A 25,229-nucleotide genomic window follows, 5' to 3' on the forward strand; every position below is an offset into this window, starting at 1 on the left:
CTATACACAAAAAAATAATGACACAAATGTAAATGCATACTTTATCTGAAATCGCCGCGCATAAAGCCAGCACGGCGCTTATAATTCAAACACACGTAGATCCTAAACAAACTGGATCGAACTGGAATTCAATGGAGAGTTCTAGGAGCGAAGGTCGGATAATCATCCAAAGTTGAACATCTCAAATCCCCATAAAAAATCAGCTGCGTTCGATCATGTTATATAACTGGAAAAAAGGAAGCAGCCAACTGGAGCTATCGTACGGAAGATTCGGAAACTGAACAATTTGATTGGCCTAAAATAAAACACGATTGAAGACATGCTATAGACAAGACATAGATCTTGCCCATACCTGGAGTTGGTATTTAGAAATGAGCACGTCATTGTTACAGGTAGTATGGAGATCTCGTTCTAGACAAACAACAAGCAAAGTTAACATATATGCGATATTTTAGGAGTACTTTCTTTACAAATGATATTAATTCTTGCGATGTTTTGCTTGAACCTTACTTAATCAATGACACTTGCTTTGGATATTTTAGACTCTTTTCATGAATGACTTTAACTGTAAATTTGTACACACCCTCAGTAAGATTCAAACTGAGAAACATTTAGTAACACCCATTAGTGGGTATACAGACGCTTCCAACCTCCATGACTCAGGGATTATTTCCAAGATGCAATGACACGTTACTCATTGATTCAAAAACATGCTCTTATACTCTTTTACAGCCAATTTTATATTATAAATAGTCCGTTTTCCTCCTACTATAATGCTGGCCACCATGGTATAAGTGAAGTACGGCGTATCAAATATACCTATCAAATAACACCTATCAAATAAATAAATCAAATAAATCCTATGCATGGGTATGTAGAGAGATTTTTCTCTCGTGTACATCTAACACTCTTCATTTGTTTTTCAATGCCTTAACTATAAAAAAATTCATGAAATGATTCAAATCAACTAAAAATGATCTACGTTTTCGTAATATGAGTGCAGAATGACTTATTATGAATGCTATTTGAAATTCATGAAATTCATCTGCTGTTACTGACATGACCCGTGGGGCGCAAATTTTCTGATTAATTAAGATCAACAGTTTACATTTGAAAGGCTTTTGATATAACAAGTTTATACGTTTATACGTTGCAGCACATATTTCAGTGCTTTACAACTTAGCAACACAGCGCCTTTTGTCGAGCAAAGTACAGTATACAGATGCACCAAACTCAGCGCCAAAGCTACATGTATTCATAATGTCGACAGCCACCTCAGTACTGTAGCTCTCTCTGATGTTAAATGGATTCCATTGCGTTCATATGTTTACGAATAACACCTGAATACTAGTTATATTCAACATTATTGCCCCTGTCTCAAAAAATGATATGTTTAGTGCACCGTCCAAAAACATTGCTTTGTAATATTTCTCTCGTGTAATTCATGGTGTGCAGGGTTACTTTTTTTCGACATTGGTCATGTTTTCCAGTGGAGAAAATCATACACAATCCAGGGGAAACCACGGTGACTGACGCGCCTGACTAAAGGCCTGCAATATGGAACACATTAGCAGCGATGAGCTGATTGCAATGGTACATGACTTGCGCAATGTTTTTCTCACAATCCTTCGGTATTTCAGTCGCCCCAAGACGTTCAGGTATATAGAGCCTCGTTCTCTCTTAATATATGAATGGCTTCTATTTCTAGCACCTTGTAACCAATAACATAGCACAACTACTGTAAGTTATTACTTATACACCACTTTGACCCCAGAACTGTGAACTTTCACCTTCAACCTATAACCGACATAACCCTTGAACTTCGATTCCTCACTTCTGCTTAACCTTTTTTAAGCACATTCCCGACTTTTGTAGGTGTAGGTATATATAGTTGTGTATGTTTGTAAACATTAGTTGTTTGGGGCAATCTTTTCGGGGTTTCTTCTTTTTAGATTATTGTCAAATTCAAATACCGATACGTAACATGCACTGGTGAAGAAATCTGGTGAAGTGTACATGGAAATACTTACTTACACCGTAAAGTGTACCTAGGCTTTTTGCTTTTTACTCTGTTTTAAAGTCAAGATAAACTCTGGATTGTTGCACTTATAATGGTGTTGGTTAAATATATTTCATTTATCAGAAACGCTTGAATAGTGGAGTAGTGGGATAAAGCGAGGTAGTAACATGGAAAAACGACTTGTAGATCGCCCACCTCATGTATTCTATCTCCACACCTAACTATTCAAATTAATTGCATTAATCAGGTTTTTTAAATCTTGTTATCTTTGTGAAGAAGACCTAAGAAATTTTTTTTTATGTGCGGTGGAAATTAGTAGAAGAATACGGACTAAATCTGTTGTGACAAGTTTGAAACTGAACTGAATTTTGTCTGTGACAAGGATAGCGTAGTTTATTTTATGTCAGATTCGGGACAGGTCTTTAGCGACAGCAACACAAAAGTATACGTAAAACAGTATTATATAACCATACATGAGAAAGAAAACTTCAAAGATGAAGACGGGATAACGTATAACCAAGGACAGTGGGTAAAACACACACTAATTTTTTCCGGTTTCATGTTAGACATTAGACATTAGATATAACGTTAGACACGTTAGATATTTCAGATATGGTAGTTTTAAAATAATGCAGTCTTGCACTGTTTTTCTTTAAATACCCAATACAGGTAAAACTATCAACGTCGTTTAATAACTGTAAATCGCTGAAGTTTGTCAACAGTTACGTACTATAAGAATTATTGCTTGATAGACTGAAAAACGTAAGAGCTTGATTCACTGAATGATCGATTGATTTTATTTAATTAATGATTACAGCTGGTTACCAAACTTACATGTAGAATTTTAATCCTTTATCTTTAAACACTGAGGTCACGAACAGTAGCGATACAGAAGTGTTAACGACATTTTTCCGTTGTTGGGCATTCAAAGTTTCTAAAGTGATTGTTTTGGAGAGACATCTGTAATTAGCTTTAACAGCTGGGTGGTGCATCTGGGTATTGGGAGGGTGGGGGGTATAAGGGACTGATGACGAGGTAGATAGGGAAGGGGCTTCAGCGTAAGGCTGACAAAGCGGCTCCTCCTCACCCCCCTCACCCAACACAATTTCCGGTATCTACTCCGCAAATTATACAAGCACATAGCACTGCCTTGTATAGCCTCACCCAGGTGCCTATCTGTTAACTGCAGTCAGTATTCTGTAGCCCTTGCCATTTTGGGCACACAGGATCAAGTTTCAGACATATGGGTTGGTACAAGAGCGAGTGCCATCTCCACGTGCTGGTTGCCAGCCGTGTGCGAGCAGCCTCATCCACAGGCAAGCCCAGCTCCACTACCGCAACAGGCCAAGAAAGCTGATCCTAAAAATACGAGCCGCTCTTATTGCCTTGTAGGGACCCAATAATCCGGGCATCTGCCCTGGGATTAATGTCACTGAGGCAGCCCTTATTGGGTGGTGCAAGGGTCAGGGGTAACTAAACGATACCCAGAATAGAGGGGTGTTTGTGGGGTGTAGGTACCCGACCCCAGAGACAGCTGAGGGCTTGGTAAAAAGAGGCTGTGTACACAGACATGGCGATCATCTTTAATAGAGAGAGAGGCGCCTTGGGGTGGATGTAATGGTTGTGTGAAGGCTCTTCCGCGCGAAAGCTTAACCAAACAGCTCAAAATATCTCACGGGGAAGTTTTACAACTCTGGACTACATGTACGAAAGCTAGGAGAATTTACATCTTGTACATACTGAAGGCGTTTAGCCCAAGGTAAGAGTGTACGCCATGTTTTTGTGCGTTGTAGACTTTCTACGCACCTTGTACATGTGTGTGTAAAACTTTCACTGTCTATCGGGCCATTATTGCCGTTATAGTTCAGACATGGCTACCACAGTTTTAGTCATCTGTTCACCAGCACTAGATCTCCATAACTAAATCATACTATCCATAATCCGAAATTTACTAACACATACCGATTAAGAAATCTAAATACTCTCTTTGTCTCATTATACTTTTCCAACAAACTTCACAACGTAGAACAGCCTGCGTATTTGAACATGTATGTTAGAGAGGTTATTAGCGGCAGGCGTACAGAGATAAAACCCAAGTCTGACTCACTCCGTTTGGCAGACTTTCTCCGTACATACACAAGTCAATGCTAAGTCTATTATACAAGCAGTTACACATATAAAGTTTCGCTGACTAGGAATGTTTGCCCAGTTTCGTGTTTATAAACTGACTACTGATGTGAGGAACTACTGACTACACGCACTGCGTCAAAATGCCTTCATGTTAATGATAATCCATCCAGATAGACAGCTCCTCGTTGGTCGCTGGGTGGCGGCCTAGACGCAGGCGCTTTCTAATAACTGTCAACCAGAGGAATTTTTAAATATGTTAGGACTAAGAGTTTGAAACCCAGAACGCTTTATGTTTCATATATCTTCTAAATTAATAGGGGTGCAAAGTAAATAAACAAATAACTGGGTATTCAACACCAGAGAGCAAGCTTCACTTCGATCTACTAATTTCCGCCATATGCTTCATACAATTAAGTAGGAAACTCAAGGACAATTCAATTCACCTTTACCATGAAAGTCTGTATTGCATGTGCGTGTATTTATGGCAGTGTCTTTCAACAGTATGTGTTATGGAATACGTTTATACTTATAGGCTTGTTTCAAATTACCATCCAGTCTTACTAGAAATCTTTGTGTACAGCCCAACGTTTAGTTATTTCCGGGTTCATTAGAACTGCTTTCACAACTTCTACCGAGTCTGCCCACTCTCTGTACAGTCACATTTAAGGTTACACGAGCGCATTGATTTTACGTATTATTAATGCAATATTTTTCTGAAGTTCAGACTGAATAAGCTATGTTGTCAAAATTCCACATGGCATAACGAGTAGTTTGTATATTTAGCAGATTCATGTAGGTATTAAAATATTGGTTTGGGTTGGCAACCAAATTCCTACTACAGCACCGTACAGCTGACTCCACGGAATCCTATCACCATGGTTTCGGTTGTTGTTTCAGGCGCGTTCGTTACAAACATGTACTTATATCAAAATTAAAACTGCGCATGTGCCTTGCTCACTGATCGTGCTAAGTCATTTATTATATGCCTCTTCATTTTGCCTGAAGAAAACCATGGCTGACGTCGTGTATGTGAAATATTCTCCAGTACGGCGTAAAACACCAATCAAATAAATAAATAAATAAATAGTAGGGAGCTGCTGTTCTCCGATCCATTCACCATTTACTCCATAAATCACGCTGTATAGATTACTGTATCTCCATACATCAGCCAGTGTGTGAATTTAAAAGTCAAACACAGGTCATTATTAATCAGGCGACCCGCTGGCTCAGTCTCCTAAAGCGCGAATCTCCATAGTCTGCCCCAGATCAATGAGGACGCGGGAACGAATCCAGCTGCGGTTTTAATACAGGATGTTTGTGAGGTACTTGTGGTCGGTGGTTTACACCGACACTCCAGTTTTTCAGTTAGCAAGTCAACCTATCTTATCTTTGACTTTGTGAACATTAATGACTTAGTTATTCCGTTGATTTTGATCAATCTTCTTCGTGAATCAGACGTATGTGTCTTTCTGTCTCTCCAGATGTCTGAGGTCAGTTCGAGTGGAGGCCTGGACGAAAAAGAACAGATCAGCGTTCCTAAGGATTTGTTTTACGACTTTGAAAGTCTGAAGAATGTGACCAATCTAACCACGGTAGACTTAATGCGGAAGCTTCTGGGAGAGTACCACAATCAACCAAGGTGAGTCGGTAGAGTAACGCACTGAGTACCATGGTTGTCCAGAATGAGTTGTGTGTCAATGAATTGCTTTATGGAAAATGACTGCATGAACTAAGGCATTCTAGCTCTGAATTGTGTAAGTATATAGACACGTAAGTTTAACAAAAGCAGCCACACCTTCACAAAAGCAAATGTTTGTGAAACACGCGATTTAAAGACATATGTGTTGCCCAGATACACTGGTGCTTTTAGAGAGTATGCCAAGTAAGTCATATTTAACAGGCATGTATTGTGGTAACACAATGTTTAATTTTTTTTTAATTTTTCAGGGTATATGAGAATTAAGCATGAAGTAATCAGCAGAGACAATTAATAAAGCGCAGATATTTCAACTCCCTTACAGTATATATTTCATACACGTACACCCCATACACGTTTGTTATGTGGCAATTTCTTTGTTTCATGTGAGGAAATTTCCTGGCGATACAATTTGATTTTAACAAATTCCTTGTCACACGCCTTTCATGTTTCATATCATATACATATCTGATGTCAGTGGCAATTTCGTGGCACACAGGTGTGATGTGTAACAATTTCCTTGCCGAACAGGCTATTTCATGTGAAGGTTATCAGTACTATGTTAGACGATATTAGTGTACATGCAGTGAAAAGTTTCAGGTAACCAGTTTTGAAGCATGTGGGGTGTGGAAGCAATAGATTAAGGCAAAAAACTTTTTTGTTCATTTTGTTTTTATTTATTTATTTATTTGCACTCAAGAATATTTAACTTATACGACGGCGACCGGCATTATGGTGGGAGGCAAGGTCCAGTGGAAACCCACGAACTTAAGTAGGTTGCTAAAAGACCTCCTCATGGGAGAGAGGAACCCTGCATGAGCTCGACTTGAATTCACAGCGACCACATTGGTGAGACGCTCCTTGCGCCGCGCTGGCGTGCTAACCACCTAGGTCAGAGTGGTCTGTTGGCGGATCCGTGGCCTCCACGCCTTCGACGGAGGTGACGGTTTTCTTCGCGGGAACGTTGAAGTCGCGATCTTAATTTCCAGTTTGATTTTTGTTACTTTCGCAGTGATGTAAATGAATGTATAAGAAGGCATGAATGTACGGACGTTTTGTTACTAACACTGCATGGATCATATTGTGGTTTGTGAACTGTCTGCATGTGGTGTGCTGTAAATTTCAGACTTCACATGGATGTAATTATGGAATGGCATTTGTGTGTGAAGAAAGCCGATTGGTCAGAACCAGATCGATTACCAGATTGGTAAGTCATGTGACACCGGCAGCGCTAGGTATGAAACAAAACAATCATTTGATTACCACACTGATATTCTACGTTACTGGTAAACCAAACAAATTTAATAGAAATGACAACAGTCAAAATTTTTCCTTTTCGTTTGACAGTAAAGACAATCAATCGCAAAAGGAAAGACAATTAATAGCCAGAAGAGGATATCACTTTTACAGGTACAAATGATTCGGACTACACTGCTTGTGGGAGGTCTCAAACACCTATCTTGTTATGTAAAGGCCCAGGGTTCGATCCCGGGTGGTTTGGATGTGAGGATGTAGGAAGAGTTTACTTTGGACGTCATGTCTGGTGTCATCAGAATAATATTATAGTAAAGCAGAGATAAAAAATTAAAGTCTACACTCTGCTTCAAGCTACCAAGTTCTTAGTTTAAGTAGTAACATATATTTTAGGTAAAGTTACCTGTAGTATTCCGGCTTTATTGTCGAGTCGTACTTTTATACACACCGATATGTGGCCGGATGACGTACTTCGAATGATCGTAAAACACAACAACATGTGCAGCGGACATCAGTCGAGTTACCTTTCATTTGTTAGTATTTATAGCACAGTCAGCGGTATAAAATAGCGACATTACCCTAACCAAAAGTTCTACTTCTTGCACCTCAGGGTCCATCTTTATCAAAACGTCCTAAGGCGAAAAAAAGGATTTGTACACTGATTCTTTACTGCAGAACGATGTAGCGACCACAATTTGAGTTCTTTCCTGTTCTCAGTTGGAATTTCTAAGCACTTGCAATTTATGAATTGTTACTTCATAGAAACATGTACGAGCTGATTGTTTTTACTTTTTTCTTTTTTTTCAAGCATTAGGAAATACCCGTAGATTGATAACGAATTCACTAGTCATTTGACATTATGTGTATTGTACCGCACGTTATTAAACTTCGTTATAAAACATTTGTCAGGGCGGCTACGTGGCCGAGGGGATTAGCACGCCAGCGTGGCGCAATGACCCGCTGTGTGTTCGTCCTCATGCTGGTTTCTTCTTCGGCCGTACGTGGGAAGGTCTTCAGCAACCTAATAAAAAAATAAAATAAAAGCAAATAAATAAATAAATAAGACATTTGTTTAATCAAGCAGTACGCCTAGTGATATTTGTCAGTTGGGCGCATGACTCGTTTTCCTCATGTTTACTTCACAGTAGTTCATAGTCTTCTGGCTTGGCAGCCACACACTCCAAACATTTCCTCGCATTATTTTTTTCTTTGCTCTGTAGCGCCGCTTCAAACCAGGATTCGGTCACTACGAGTCATCATCGGCAAGAATCGGGCATTATCGGCCAGGATCGGATTTCTCCGCCATCAGGGAGTTCTTTTACATCGATAGAGATGACGCCCCAAACCAGGATTGTCACGGGAAAGCCTTTAAGTCAAATAGGACGCAAAGGGCGAATTCCAGGACAAAAGCTGAAACAAGTATGTGAGATCTTACACTGTAAACGTGCTGCGCGAGAGATGGCAGAGCAGAGACGCATGGAAGCGTCAGACCGAAACTGTAACAGCGCTGGAAGCAGCTCAAGCGGCACTGTCACCAGCATGGAGGAACCGGCACTTGTAAACTGCGATTTCCAACCAGTAAGTTTGCAGCCCGAAGCTATGGTCAGGCCATCTGATATTCATGTTACCTCAAAGGCCCCATGTGCCCATAATAACAACAACCCAGACGCGGTGAACCTTAGGAAACTCTTAGGCACGCGACCCATGACGTCACTTGCTGACCACGGCCATTCGGCTTATCCTAAACACATGGACCTAGGTGATATGGTTTTGGATTTGTCAGTTCCCAAGCCACGTGATACCCAGCAAAGCGTTGCCCAGTCTCGTTTCCCGATGCTATCTCAGGAATCTACAGCATTGTTTGATCGAAGAAAAGAAAATGACTCTCCTGTGGTTCACGACTCACCCATGTCGATGACAACAGGTAAATATAAATGTAACCTACATTAATCATGATATTCTGATAACATATCCTTTAAACTCAGCGGGGACGAAGTTTTGTGATGACAAAGGAATAACTTGGAACCTTAAAGGTGGAGAAAACATAAAAGTTAACAAAAAATTCAGATGAAGAGAGATGAAAGAGCTATTAAAGAGAAAATGACACTTGAAAATAATTTTTGTATGATGGGTATTTGGGACCACCTTTTGATATATATAGTATTTGTGTAATAATGTTATAAATAAGGGTGTAACACATGTTTAATAAATATATCTGCGCTGGAATTTGGTCTTTTCAACTATCAAATGTGTATAACGTAGATTTTGGTCATAATTATATTTGCATATATTCATAAATATTATCATAATTCAGCTTAAATACATGTGTTTGGATATGAACAACAAATTTACATTCAAATAAATTGCACATGCATCACGTTCTTATTCAGGACATTATCATGCAATGACAACACCAATACCAAATGCCAAAAGGTCCTCCCAAAATACCCACCACACAAAAATATTTTCAAATAAAATTTTCTCTTGAAAAAAATATTAATATTAATTATTAATATTAAAAAAAATTATATTTTTAGTGTTTTACGCTGTACTCAAGACTTCACTTATACGACGGCGACCAGCATTATGATGGTCCGGACAGCAATACATCAGTAATAAGACCAGTATATAAGACACTTAAATAACATATCGTAAGCTCAGTGAGTTTTGAGTTTTGACTTCTGATACAGTAAGTAATAAATTGCGACTATGTTGTCATAAAGTTTGTCCCACAGACAATGTGTCACGAATAAGACGAAGAGTAAAAACTACACTATAGCACTCAGCTTAATAGCTTTGCTAATGAGGAATATGAGTAAATCTCACGCAAAGTATTCTTTCTATATTTTCCGATTTATTTGAACTTGAGTAGTTGTTTAAATACGGTACCTTTAACATTCTAAACTTGTAATGAAAGAACGGAGGCGCCATGGACGTTACAAAATGTTATTTTTTTAATATTGTCAGCTTAGCTTGTATTTTTGTGAACAGTATTCAGATTTAAACTGAGTCATATTTCCATTTCATTTTCATTGGATATCCATAAGCTTAATGAATGTTTAACACAAATATTTCCGATTTATATTTATATCATGTTTTGCATGTTTTTCTAGGTGTGCCACCTAGTGGCTTGGATCAGTGTCAAGTGTCGGAGCCTGCGCAGATGCAGAATCACAGCAGCCCGCTCTTTGTATATTCTTCACCCTCCCTATGTGTATCGACGGAAGGAAGTGTTCAGACAACTGGACACTGTTACACTGCTTCCGAGCAGCATGTAGCTCAGAGCCTGCCTTCGTTTATTCAACCCGCTGTCCCGTCGAATGCGCAAGTGGAAGGCGTGGCTTCAGTGTCTAGAAACGTTCTTGGCCTACCTCGTATGAGAACACGTCCTCGACGACAGATGCCTAGAAAACCCCTGGCCAACGAAGGCATGAAACTTATCAATGAAAATAATTTATATCCAGGCGTTTACACAAGCACTTTCAAACTGCCTGGTAGCCGAAGAGGTCGTCGAAGCACGGCAGCCAAGCAATCCTCTCAACAACAACAAGAACAAGCCGCTAAGAACAATGTTATAGCGCCCTCTACATCGAACTCTGGTCAGTCCAGTATGGTGATTCCCGTTCAGGTTCCCAATGGCGCTCAACAACCATACATGATGCTCTGCCCACAGGTGGCAGTCTCCTCAGTTCTCGTTAAGTCCCCCAGAAAGCGTGGGCGACCTCCCAAAAGGCCGACTATTTCTCAGTTCCAAGGTCCCACAGAACCACAAGCGAGTACTTCGCAAATGGTCGTGCCGCCATCACAGATGACAATTGCTTTGCCCTCTACAGGAAATCCTGGAATTGTCAGCTCAGATAACGGTGCAGTGTCTTACCTGTATCAGCCTCAGGCAGAACAGACACCCGTAAACTTTCCCCACCAGACACTACAACATCACAACCAGGGAGTCAGCGCTCCGGCAACGCTTCACCCGAACCACAGCCAGTTAGTGAGCATTCTCAACCAGGCTACGTCCATCAACGCCTGCAACCCGGTGTTTGTACCTAACTCCTCTTTACAACAAGGTGTACCAACTGCTCTCCCAACCAATGCTGCAGGAATCATCACACTGCCGCTACAGAACATTAAAACCGAACCTCAACCCTGCGTTCAGGGTTTCACTCCGAATCTGGTCCCTTCTCCAAGATGTGTGCCTTCTCCACAACTTATGCCACAGGAGATTTCTCACGAAGAGTCTAAGCTTTCTCCTGCACCAGAGACCCCAAGCACCGATGCATCAACTCCGACAACCACCGAACCACTTAAAACCACCGATGTGCCGCCAGCGCCTGGAGTATTTCATGAAATGATTTTGTCTCCACAAGCTCTGGTTAACGTTAAACCAAGATCGAAACCCACCACAACTGAACTCATTCGTTCCAACTCTAACTTTTACTGTGGGTCCTTTAAAATTCGTCCCCAAAAACCTAATACTCAAACTGGTCAAAGTGGAGCTCCACTGAAGAGAGGAAGAGGAAGACCGCGCCTGAACGTATTCGAAAGTTCGAGGCAGAAAGAGACCAAAGAAAGCCGCTCAAAGATGTATCAAGAATTGTTCCATTGCAAAGTCTGCAACGAGATCGTATGGGCAGGTGAAAGACTCAGCCATCAGCGAAAGCATGTGTCTGTGAAATGTGTGTGCACATCATGTGGCATCGAGTTTCACACTTACAAAAACTCGACCATTCAGACTAAAAAAATCCATAGCCAGCAGTGCCCTCAGTGTAAGAAACTGTACAGCTATGACATGAACCCCACAGAGGACTGCACGACTGATAATGTGGATGGAGGCGTCTGTGAAACAACGGGAGAAAGCTTCGCTTCTCAAAATGATGCCGCGGATCTTGAGGCGGCGAACGACGAGTTGGCCTGCCAGATCTGTGGTAAACTATGTGGTTCCCCTGTATCCTATGCCCAACATATAAATGAACACCAATATGACAGTCTGACGTGTGTCGAAGATGGATGCTGTAGGCGATTTAGAAACAGCAGTGAGCTGAGACGGCACATTAAACATACGCATACCAAAGGAAAGGAGCACCAATGCGTGTACGAAGGCTGTGATAAAAAGTTCATGAAGAATTTTCATCTACAAGAGCACATTCGTGTGAAGCACTTTAACATTAAAGCCTTCAAATGTCCCTGGCCAGGTTGTGAAAAAGAATTCGCTGGAATTCGCCACCTGAAGGTGCACATGCTTATTCACAAGGGTGAAAAACCGCTAAAATGTGATTTCTGTGATTACCGCTGTCGTCAGCGCAACGCCCTCAACTGGCACATGCGCAAGCACCCGGAAGTGTCGTCACAATATACGGACGGTCGCCCCGCCTCAGATAGTGACCCGGATGGAGAGTGTATGGTAATTGACATGAACCTTCATGGCGCTGACTCTGCCGGAAGCGAGGATCTCAGTCCGAAAGGATATGAGCCGGAAAACGAAGAAGAGTCTAGTCCAGAGTCTTTCTCAGACTTCAGTCCAGTGGCTGACCAGAATTCCCCAGATAGAAGTCACGCTCTGGTAGTCGACGATGAGTGAGAAGAATTATTTGTTAAAAATAGCCGGAAGGAATGTCAGTTTTACTACTGTACCTGATCTGTATTTTGTGTTGCCTTTACGATCGATCAATATGCAGAACATATATCGGCGGTGTTTTGTCATGTAATAATTTAAAACACGCAACAAGTGTGTTAATAATGAATTTTATGCGCAAATAGTCGTGAATTGTTTTCTTGCCGTCAATTTATTTCTTGCTTAAATTGTTTTTATTTCAAAACAATTTTAGAGAAATCCCATTGGCGTATTGTGAAATGGCAAAAGTAAAGCTGTCTGCTGTTATGCATTACAAGGATTTGCTCTTTAACAAAGCTTTTTTAATTTACCATGATGTGGGTGAGTGGATCAGCACCACAGACAGGCATTCAGATATGAGCGAAAACAATCAGTATGACTTACTGTTAATGTGCCTCAAAGTACCAGATTTTAAACTAGTCCTCATTAGAAATTGCAGGGTCACGTACTTGTTTACTACACCTAAAATTTATTTGGTGTTGGATAAACGGATATGAGACGAAAGCATTAATATGTACCAAGACGAGGAGGGAACACACCGATTACCTCCCTTTAATTGTGGCTCAAACTCACCAGAACTAAAGTTGTTATTTTGACCACTTCTTCGTGCATTCATTATTCGTTCAACTAAGGCTCTTGAAATCTCGTCTAACTCGTGTACCCCTCATCGAGGGATTTGGAATCGACTATGTGTTTAAAGAGCACTAAACAGAAACAGTCCAGAGGCCTTGAACACATAACCGGGTCAACTCACAGTAGATGTATGTAATTATTTAGGCCCTTGAATTTTACTGGATATAAATGAAAAAGTCTCGCAAAATCTGTCCGTACTTACCAGTAAATTGAATATCCAAGGCCAACTGTCAAATGTTTTGTCATATGATAATGGTCACAGTTACTGCCATGTTTCTTTTTATTTGTAAAGTACTCTTCTTCATCTTGTTTGAAAATCGTCACTCACAAGTCAATGATAGTTTATAGAAATTATTCTGTACCTAACCCTTGTACGCTTTTAACAATTTAATTAAATCTCAGCGTTTAACAATCATACGAGCGGACTCCAATTACAGATTATCATTAAAGCGTTCATGTACAGTACTTTGTAACCCAGTCTCCGTTCATGTCGTTCCTTTAGAAAATCGAGATTTTCATTTTTGCGTCTGTAGAATGCCTAGGTCGTCACCAAAAGTTTTGACTTAAAACAACCACCCAAAGAAAAAGTGAGGATCTCAGTATATGGAATTACTTACCTTCTATAAAACCGCCTAGGACCGGAAGGGTTAAAACGTGTTTGTATGCCAGAAGATCAATCAAGGGGAGACAAGCCTGTATTGACAAAGTCCATCCTGTGGACAAACCATGGCAAACTATGGCGATGGAGTACTTACGTTATTATTGTTTGTTGAAAGATTCAGTGAAATTTTATTAAGATGTATGAAAATGAATTATTAATGACACGCAATCAACATGGTAGGTCGATAATTAATGCCATATGTTTTCCTGACCCGTGTTTTATTTTATTACGGTTTGTAGTGATGCAATACAACTGTGATATTTTAAGTATTAGATACAAAGCTTTTTACTGCATCCTGAAGACATACTAATGTTTTTTTTTTTTGTTTTGTATCGGTTTATATTGTTGTAGTATTGCAAATAAAAATGATCTCACGAACATGGATGTTAGTTTGTATTTGTCAAAAGGAAAATTATTCACAAATTTACTTATGAAGATATCTTCAGTGATACCTTTACACGTACACGATATGTAGACGAAACTGCTTCAACAATTTTCTTATCATAGCGTTTGTACACGCATGGTTGCTCCTTTCCGTTGAAATACTTATATTTAATATGGCGTGTCAGGTCTCCATTTTTTTTTAATTCTCATCTATCGTCGACACACTTAAGGCTGTCGTCTACGTGTTCGTTGATTTAGTTGGTGTATGCCATTCGTGTTGACTGGGGTTAAAAAATTTCGTGATCTGGACACAGGTTATTGACATGCAGAATGTGATATCTTCCACTAATACCTCATCATCTCAAGAGCAAGTTCCAGGACTCTCTGTTCGGTACGTTTTGCACTCTGTGTAATGCTAAATAATGCTTTCACGAGCAGTTCCATATAGTTGTGGCGATATTCAAACCATCGGTGTACAGTCGTCGCCAGGGTATGACTTAAGCAACGGTAAAAGCGCCATTAAATCTAACCGTTAAATCCACACTTATTCCAATATTCGACACACGAATTGCTTACTTATTCATTTATTTATATAGGTGAGTTTATTTATGTAGGTATGTTTATTTATTTCTTTATATATTTATTTACCTATATATTTATTTATTTATTTATTTATTTATAAATCAAGAATTTTTCAGTTAGACGATTACGGTCCGTTTTACGGGTGGAGGAAACCAGAGTGCCGAGGGTAAACCACCAACCTTTGACAAATGACTGATGAACTTTCCCACATGTCCACACAACCAGTTCACATTCGAAAATGTACAAAATATCCCTGATCGCACGGAAAATGAAACACCATCACTTCTGATTTATTTATTTATTTATTTATTTGATTGGTGTTTTACGCCGTACTCAAGAGTATTTCATTTATACGACGGCGGCCAGCATTATGGTGGGAGGAAACCGGGCACAGCCTGGGGGAAACCCACGACCATCCGCAGGTTGCTATAAGACCTTCCCACTTACGGCCGGAGAGGAAGCCAGCATGAGCTGGACTTGAACTCACACCGACCACATTGGTGAGAGACTCCTGGGTCATTGCGCTGCGCTAGCGCGCTAATCAACTGAGCCACGGAGGCCCCCCATAATTCTGAAGTGAGTCATGCATGAAGAAACCGTAAGTATTCCTTTCACACAACCAAAATGCTCAAAAATATCTGTGAAGCTCTAATACAAAAGTATATCATTCTATTCAAATTTCTGGTTTTCACGGCAATTGACTTGAATTGCAAATGAAATGGCAAGATATATATATATATATATATATATATATATATATATATATATATATATATATATATATATACGATGAATTCAGTATTACGTTATAGTTTGCTTTAATAATAATAAAATGCACAGAAAAGGCACATTTAAATTTTACTCTGACACCTCGTGACAGGTGGACGAGCTATAAACTATAAGCAATAGCAATAACAATCTGAAGCTTCAAAATGTGATTGTCATTTGATTAACACCTAGTACGCGTTTTGTGGATAGAACGCTTAGATGATTATGAAACATATTTCATGGTTAAGTGTTAATTCATTGCTGAACGTAATAGAATAAGGTTGTTAATTGAGTGCATAATGATGCCACGACTACCCTCACAAGATAAGCAGAAACAGCGGTCTCATCCAGGACGTGGTGATTGATAATTTCATATATCGTAGTTGCCGTGGTTTTTCAAATACCGTTTTGATAGGGCTATGTTTCATTTATAGCGCCCACCACTATTTAACAATGCGATGAAGAACAAGAACACAGACCACGCTAATTAAGGAGCATTGGTCCTTTTTTTTCACAAATGTCTCACGCGTTAATGAGAAAAAGAGATGAGAGATCAACAGCTATGTATGGGGTGTCTGTTAGTCACTGTAACCGCCAGGACAGATGGATGGTCCGCAGAGAACACATGTTAGCCGAACATTTGGTCCACAGAGAACATACGTTAGCCAAACCTTCAGCTAGAGCCTGATCAACTTCCACACTTGTGCACTAACAGGCAGATTTAAACACGCAGTAGCTGTCTACCGCAAGGTAAGGAAGTGGTAATCGTGTTCAAATTAGCAATTGTTTTGTTGGCATACCGCTGTGTGTTTTTATTTCTTGATTTACGAATATCTATATTTACTAAAAATATTTTACTTATAGCATGAACGGCGGTTTCGAGTAAGTGGTTGGAGGAAAAATCAAACTGGCTGTAAAGAAAAAAATGATAAGATGATCGTACTTTTACAACACTTTGCTTATGTAGCTAAGCAAAAGTGGGTTTTCGAGTTCGAACTCTTTTCATCCTGAAGGTAAAAACAATCCACTGATCACTTGTCTCACCGTGTTCCAGAGCCACAGATCACACCTCTTTCTCTTACAAACTTCTCAATTTCACAAAGCTCCTCAATTTTTACGATGGTTTGTCTGTTTTTAATAAATTTTTGCGAAGCTTTTATTCTGACGCCCGTGTTATAGTAAATGCGATATGGCAATAGTTGCCTAGCATTTTTGACACGTCACATGGTACAGTAGGGCTGTTTTACCTTTAGCGATAAAAGAGTTGGAACTCGAAACTCCCCTGTTGGCTGTACATTTACATTCATAAGAGTGCTGTTTATCAACAATTAAATGCACAGTAGCCCTGATTGCCAGAAAAGTGTGCACCTTTTGTTATTACAGCGTGTGCACAGATTCTTAGGTTAGAGCAAGAACTAAGTCAGCTTTCATTTCCGTGTATAATCGCAGCTTTTGTACACAAATGACTAAAACTAAATTCCGCACTCAGACGTCACAAATTAATTCATTAGTTTATAGAGACGCTAGAATAAAATGACCCGAAATGCCAAGCGCTTACCTTGTACAGGAAGCTGATCTAACGATAGAGACGATTTCAGATTTATGAAATCCAAATAAGGCTGATCACGAGGAAATGGCGAGAAAATGTCACTTTTGCTCATATGAAGACGATGTCAGTCTATTCAACAATAGAATAGGACACTTGTCAACCTAAAGAGGCGGCCAAACAAATAATCCAACGCCTCATTTCCAACACATTCACTTATACTAATTACCATAGTCTATTTCATTTAGAGAGTCGCCCATATCCATCTGTCTGTAAAATCATACTCGCTACCAAAATTGCCTTTAGTGATACGTAACAATACAAGCTCTACACATGGATGTGTTGGAAGTGGGTATTCTTCCAAAGAAAGAAAGCCTTTTCTAATTCTGCATAAGCTCAGTTTCAACGCCAAGATCTCATCGCCTCGGGCAATTATTCAGTTACTCAAATTATTTATTTAATTATTAAAAAACAAGTGGCAAGCTGGGGGATGGGCGTGGAGAGTGGTTTGTTTTAAAATAGGTGCACCAACATGCGGTTAGAACAAATTCCAGACAGTAACCCCACAGCCTACACTACACTCTCGGTGAATAGACTACATTGCGTAAATATTTACTAATATCCTGCTTAAAAATCATACTGCCGTGAGATCATATACTACCAGAGATAAAATCAAATTCATTTATTAAGGTTATATTATACTAAAACTTATGGCTATGTCTACAGTGGCCATGTGTACAGTAAAATCGATATCAGTTCAGGCAACTGATGTCGCCCCCCGTCAAAACATGTTGAACTCCGTTCAATATCCAGTATGGCTCTGTTTTTTAAATAATTATGACGTTACTCGAGGCAATGGGTAAACGGGAAGGAAACACCAACAAGGCGTAATTACCCAGGAGTCTCCCACCAATGCGGTAACCGTGAGTTCAAGCCCAGCTAATGATGATTTCCTCTCAGGCTGTAAGTGGGAAAGTCCTTCAGAAACCTGCGGATGATCGTGGGTTTCCTCGGGCTCTGAGGTTCAATCTGTATTTCTCAGTAACTGTAAAATTTATTCTAGTTTCATACCGATCTATCACACTGAGGTATCTATCACTCTGATGTACCATACTGAGGTATCCATACTGATGTATCCATATTGATGTATCATACTGAGGTGTCCATATTCATGTATCATACTGATGTATCATACTGATGTATCCATATTGATGTATCATACTGATGTATCATACTGAGGTATCCATATTGATGCATCCATACTGATGTATCTATATTGATGTATCCATATTGATGTATCATACTGATGTATCTATATTGATGTATCCATACTGATGTATCTTACTGATGTATCCATACTGATGTATCTTACTGATGTATCCATACTGATGTATCCATACTGATGTATCATACTGATCTATCCATATTGATGTAGGGGGCCTCCGTGGCTCAGTTGGTTACCGCGCTAGCGCAGCATAATGACCCAGGAGCCTCTCACCAATGCGGCCCAGCTCCGGCCATAAGTGGCAAGGTCTGGCACCATCCTGCGGATGGTCGTGGGTTTCCCCCGGGCCGTGCCCGGTTTCCTCCCACCATAACGCTGGCCGCCGTCGTATAAGTGAAACATTCTTGAGTACGGCATATAACAGCAATCAAATAAATGAATAAATAAATAAATAAATAAATAGATAAATATTGATGTATCATACTGATGTATCCATACAGATGTATCATACTGAAGTATCCATACTGATGCATATCATCCTGAAGTATCCATACTGATCTATATCATACTGAGGTATCCATACTGATGGATCCAAATCACGGTAGAGGCCGTTAACAGGCAGAGCCAAATTCCAGATCACGGTATTGGCCGTAAACAAGGAAAGCCAAATTCCCAAGCACCAGTTTCGTTCACAAAATTAGCATTACATTGCCTTAAATGTACGTAATTTTTAACGGGGGATATAGTTGCGTGGAAGCCGAAGTAGTCAACATTTTCAAATGGTGTTTGAAAGACATGAATACAAATGTTACATTCGAGGAGTCAAATCGAGTACGTAACCCATAACATTTTTACGTTTAAACATTGACAGGTCCGTATTTGTATAATACATATTATCGGGCTATAAAGCAAAAAAAAAAAAAAAAACGTGTAACTACATCTCAGTTATGTTTTTATATGCACGTGTTCATATAAACACAATGATAATATTAAAGTTGCACCATGCATGTTTATACAACTCCTAATACTTTAACAACGTGTACTTTATTGACCTTTTCTATGACGTTGGCTGGAAACAAATAGCCCAGATATAGTGTATAACGTAGATAAATGTATTAAGGAATACCTAGATATTTCGCTTTGGTGTTATTGTTAATACAACCTCCATCTGATATGATGGTCATATATATTCCTGTCGTGCCACTTATGATGGTTTTAGAGTGGATAAATAAATTGAAATTAAATTTGAACGTTGGAACGATGAAACGATAAAATGCTGGAACGAAAACCGCCAGTGACACTTCATTCACTTAGACATGAACCATGGGCTAGGAGTTGCTCAAATGTATGATTTGGTTTCTAGAACAACGTAAGGTATGTTCAAAGAACTTAATTTAAACCTGACGATCTTGGTTTTTGTGCTCATATTATGGTCATATGGACGTACATGTATATTTTATATGAAGTTGTATGCGAATGCTGGATTTGAACTTCATACCCCGACAAGAAAGGGAGATCCTAGTGGCTTTTTGTTACTTCTAAGCTGAGAAAAAAACTTGGGTCAACTCAAAAATCTCAGTCATACAATTATACATAGGCCTAACGCCAGATCAGCTGACTCATGAAAGACTCACGTGAGTTTCCCGACTCACCAAATATATCCAGATGAGTTTCAGGACTCAGCTAATCAGTATTACCATGGCTTAAGCAGAATTTTTCTTTGATGAATTAGCTCATTTGTAAAACTCAGATTAGACTTACGTCAAAATTCCAATCATTAAATTGAGCGTGTTCCTTTCTGTAGATTTTTGCAGAAATTTGTTGTACAATGATTTACCTGAAATTTACGTTTTCAAGCAAAATTTTTAGCTTTGAATAAAAAAAACAATTGTAAAGTGATTTGAACTTCTGGCTTAAGTTAAGGTCGTTTTGTGATTCTGGGGCCTCATGACAAATATTTGACCCAGGCAGTAGGGGCCAATAACGTGAAGTAGTCCCGTCCATTCAACCATTCAAATGTACCTTGATAGTCGATATACATGTAATATGGACGGTCTTCTATATAAAAGCCAGACGTGGCCAAACAGATACTTGTCGGATGTTAATGCAGCTATTAATTCTTAGTATCTTAATATATCCAGTGTATCAGATTAGCCCTACTACTTTCAGTAGATTGTATACAAATATAGGCGTTATCAGGCTTTTCTGATCAGAAAGCTCAGAAACAGCAGAAATCTCCCGACGTAAACCACAGCCTTAACTGTAGGAGTTGGAGTAGGTATCAAGATAAGCTGTGTAAGAGCATTAGCACATACATGGTATAACTAACATACTCAGTATTGATTAGGTATGACATGTAGTCATTCAACCATATTAATACATACCAAAAATAGGTCTCCTCATATCAATCATTTATTACCGCCAATATAATAATTCGTCACAGCAGCAAATACACCTGCATAACATTATGACTGAACTTTGAAAAGATTTGATTTAAAAATAAATATACACGCGATAAAATATTTCCTCAAACCTGTATATAGAATGAAGTGATATATGGTTATATCACATACTGTAACTGTATAGCATAAAGTAATGCTACATGCATGCGCTGTGTGAAATCATAAGCCTATTTCTAACATATTTTTGTAGAATGTAGAATGGATTTTCCGAAATACAACTTGTAACTCCGATCCTTCCACCTGCTTGTATATCGGCTTCAGTGTGTGAAGATATCCAACTAAACAAGAGAAAGAAATTCAAACCATGTTTTCCATGTGTTGCATTGAAACTGTTTGAAACTTTGACCTCATCCTGTACTGAGCTCGGGTTCCATGCATGAGAGAAAGAATGCAACTAGAGCAGTTAGAATCGACGCGGATGTAAAAAAAAAACAGAAATTTTCGGGATGTGGAAAAGTTGCGCTAATTCGTGTGATCTGCATGTAGGTACATTTAATCAGTAGAAATCATATAAAATAGAATGTGTTCCCTTTTCTTTCAACTATAGTCGCTTACGACCAGTGAATACGATAATGCGCACCATGATATGTGAAGCAACTTTAAACATTAAATCGGATAGATGTCGTCCATGGCACCGTATTTGTAGAAATGTTTCTTAGTTTAACGTACATAGGCAGGTAAATGACGGCGATAAAGGTTCTAATAAGTGTGGTAAGTAACAACACAACAAAGTGACCAAACTGGTGCTAAATAAATCATGTATATGATCGTGTAAAGTAAATGTCAAATGTTTCGAGGTAGACAAAAACCATTAACACCGTTAAATACTGACAGTGTGGTACCGTTATCGCCCAGTAATCACTCCATCGACATTCTCTTTTAAAAAACGGTTGTTGAGTATTCATGGCTTTCCCCCTCCTCGATATTGGGCACTGAGGCAGCAGTTTTCACGGTGACCTGACCACGTGTAGCGGTTTCCCAAGGGGCTGTGCTCTCCTTTGCCCACGCTTTAACGCGTAACCACTATGGTTTAACTGAAACATTCTTCTGTCAGGCTAAAAATATCAATCACATAAGTAACTGTATCTTATACATTAAGAATATCCAGTGCTACATTAACAAGGGCCGGGTATACCTTAATCATATAATCAGATATGTAGTCATATTAATGAATGCGCTATCAGCGTATATGGCTAATGCATGTAAAATGTTTGATGGAGCCGTTAGAAAATATAGTTCAGTACACGACTGTGCTAATGACGAGACTTTGATGCGGTGAAGCAGCAAACAGGCGACTAGGCAGCAAACAGGTGGCATGGCGGCAAACAGGCCGCAAGGCAGCAAACGGGCGGCCAAGAAACTTTACTGCCACAACTGCAATCCCAAAGATCACCATCCTACTAGAAAACGAAAGAAAAATAAACCCACAGAGGTAGGTCGGTGTATGTTAAATTCAATCTCTAAAAACGTATAATAAAGTATGGGTTGGTGTTATAAGAACACCGTCTTATAAAATTGACAGTCTTGTATACATTGAGAAATTTGAAAGAAAGTTCAATTTGGAATTTAACAAAGATTATCTTCCGATTTTGTTACCCTGATAAAAACTAAGGAGAGTTTTCATTTTTTAGCATTCTTTCTATCTCACAACGTAGTTATCAGTTTTCTGTTAAATGAGAAAAGCTCTGTAAAGAACAGCCGCCTTAGGGGAATACTCGCTTCATTAAATACGAGCTTGTTGGAAACATAATATTCACAAAGTGTCCACAAAGCCAAGATTAAGTCTTAATAGCTGATTACAAGTTAATTATTCCTTAGTTAAGCCTGTACATTCTTCTCGAATGGCGTGGGTTTTTTTTCAGGCAATATTCACTAATACGAGAACATGAGATTCCCGCGATGAATCAAGTGCAGTTTTCAGCTGAACCATATCCAGCCGGGACAAACATAATGCGCATGCGTACCAAATAGCCGGTAAACCGTACTAGTTGCCAGCTGAGTTAACATAGACTATCAACAGCTTATTTCAGCTATACCTCATGACAGTTCAAGTATCGTTGATGTTGTGTAATAAACAGTACAAACCTTTGTGAACAACATATCACAAAATCATATGCATCAAATATGTTTTAGTTGGTTCCATGCTGACTTAAAAGTTAGATCCTGTGTTAGATCCTTAGCCCCTCTAAGTCATTTTGTGTGTCATTTAACGTTTTCACAGTATTTAAGGCGTTATGCTCAGCGAGATTCGTAATACATTTCCGCGATATGTTACCATAGTACAATAAGTACTACAGTACTAAGCAAATTTTGTATAATCTGGAATACATTTAGATAGTTCCCTGATGTGTTAAAAATGAGAAAATATCAAATGAGTCTCCTTAACTCCTGACACAAATGGCAGCTAGGAGCGAGACAGACATAGGACCTGGAGTTACATCTACATACAGCCAGGGAGGCCCAATGTATTATTTAAGTATCAATTTTTACACTGGGTAGAGTTACATGTATGTGCAGTCAGGGAGGCCCAATGTATTATTTAGGTATCAATTTTTACACTGGGTAGAGTTACATGTATGTGCAGTCAGGGAGGCCCAATGTATTATTTAGGTATCACTTTTTACACTGGGTAGAGTTACATGTACATGGAGTCAGGGAGGCCCAATGTATTATTTAAGTATCAATTGTAACAGTTACTTGTGCGTGTGCATACAACCAGGAAGGCCCCAACACTGGAAACTAATTTGTCCCTGATTATGCATTTGTAGGTACATGCAATCTGGTTCGAACATTTAAAGGTTAGAGTGGGTTAATGGTGAGATTGACATCTATAAGTCGAAACAGATGTTATACCAGCCGTCAACCAATAAGGACGTTCCAGGTCAATAATCGGAAGGTCAATTCCCAAAACGACGTATAACACAAATCATCAAAGAACCAAGAAAGTATATTAAGTACAAGAATTGGACGTAATCATGCAAAGATAAGCAGTCAATAGTTTTTAATAATGTCTGGAAGGCGCAGGGTAAGTTATGGGCGACTGAGTGAAATCCGTATTCAAATAGTGCACCGTGCTAGAATGTCAGTCGTCGATAACAAACTATGTATCTCAATTGCGATTTGATTGCAACTGTTCATACATCCAACGTGGTGATCTAATTCGGTGCGATAAATACTATGCCCCTAACCCCTTGGTTAAGCGGAATTAGACACAACCATGAAGCAGAGCGCAAGAGAATCAGGACGCTCTGTCCACATGTAGTTACAAGAGAAAGACGATTCAACACCCAAATCTAATGTGTCGGTTCTCCTCATAGAGGCGTTTGATTCATTTGATAATACTGATAAATATTGTGGTGACAAAACTACACGTATGTGCATCTTTTAGCTGACAATAGTGTTTTTAATCTATTTATTTATTTGTTTCATTCGTGTTTTACGCCGTACTCAAGAACATTTCACATTTACGACTACGGACAGCATTACGGTGTGAGGAAACCGGGGAGATCCCGGGAGAAACCCTCGACCATCCGCAGGTTAGTGTGAGACCAACTGTGTTTTTGAAGAGATATCCTTGTGTATATGTACCCATGTGATCATACAGTTTGCGACATCCATGACGGGTGCAAACATAAATGTGTAAAATTAAGTTATAACTCCTCTGATTTACCTAAATGTAAAACTTAAGCTGGTAAAATGTAGGAACTTTTATCGATTTTGTATAATAACAGTTGTCTTTGCCGGATTGCTTCCGGCATACACAAAACACAGCATACAGCATTTCCAAATGGCACTGTAAACCTAGTACTACGTGTGCTGTCAGCTCATTTAAGCGCAGAAGAACTATGTGTTTATAGCCACCCACCTTATTTTACCTCTGTTTCCCCATATAAAGTTTCCGTTCTGGAAATATGGTAACAGTACACCATTCTTGAAGTAGCGCTATATCAAACACAGCGGATGCTTTGTGTAAAAAGGTGCAAACAATAGACTGGGCAGTAGAACCTTCCACACGATGTTCCGGCCTTGTTTTTAATATGGAAGTTAATGGACGTTTTGTTCCATTAGTACTGGATGAGAGACATTGCGATCACTGATAGTGCCAAATACTTTGTAAAGCTATAGCTTGATTCTGGAGAGATTTTCATGTCACTGTAAACTAGATATGTTACCTAGATACTGTTGGACATACGTGGCCTGCCATTAAGATAACATCTGCAGTATATAGGTGGTGACGCTTTTCTGGGCTACATAATG

The 25,229-nt window shown here is 39.3% G+C and overlaps 1 protein-coding gene across 1 annotated transcript; it reads left to right on the forward strand.

Annotated features, from left to right (window-relative positions):
- Positions 1 to 3,387: 3,387 nt before the first annotated feature.
- LOC135475205 (uncharacterized) lies at positions 3,388 to 14,375 on the forward strand. Its single transcript, XM_064755013.1, has 4 exons — positions 3,388 to 3,779; positions 5,632 to 5,789; positions 8,321 to 9,024; positions 10,214 to 14,375. Exons 2-4 carry the CDS (start codon positions 5,632 to 5,634, stop codon positions 12,676 to 12,678), a joined length of 3,327 nt encoding a protein of 1,108 aa, XP_064611083.1. The 5' UTR covers positions 3,388 to 3,779; the 3' UTR covers positions 12,679 to 14,375.
- Positions 14,376 to 25,229: the final 10,854 nt, after the last annotated feature.

The sequence above is a fragment of the Liolophura sinensis genome, chromosome 9 (assembly GCF_032854445.1).
Source record: "Liolophura sinensis isolate JHLJ2023 chromosome 9, CUHK_Ljap_v2, whole genome shotgun sequence".
NCBI classification, from domain to species: Eukaryota; Metazoa; Mollusca; class Polyplacophora; order Chitonida; family Chitonidae; genus Liolophura; species Liolophura sinensis.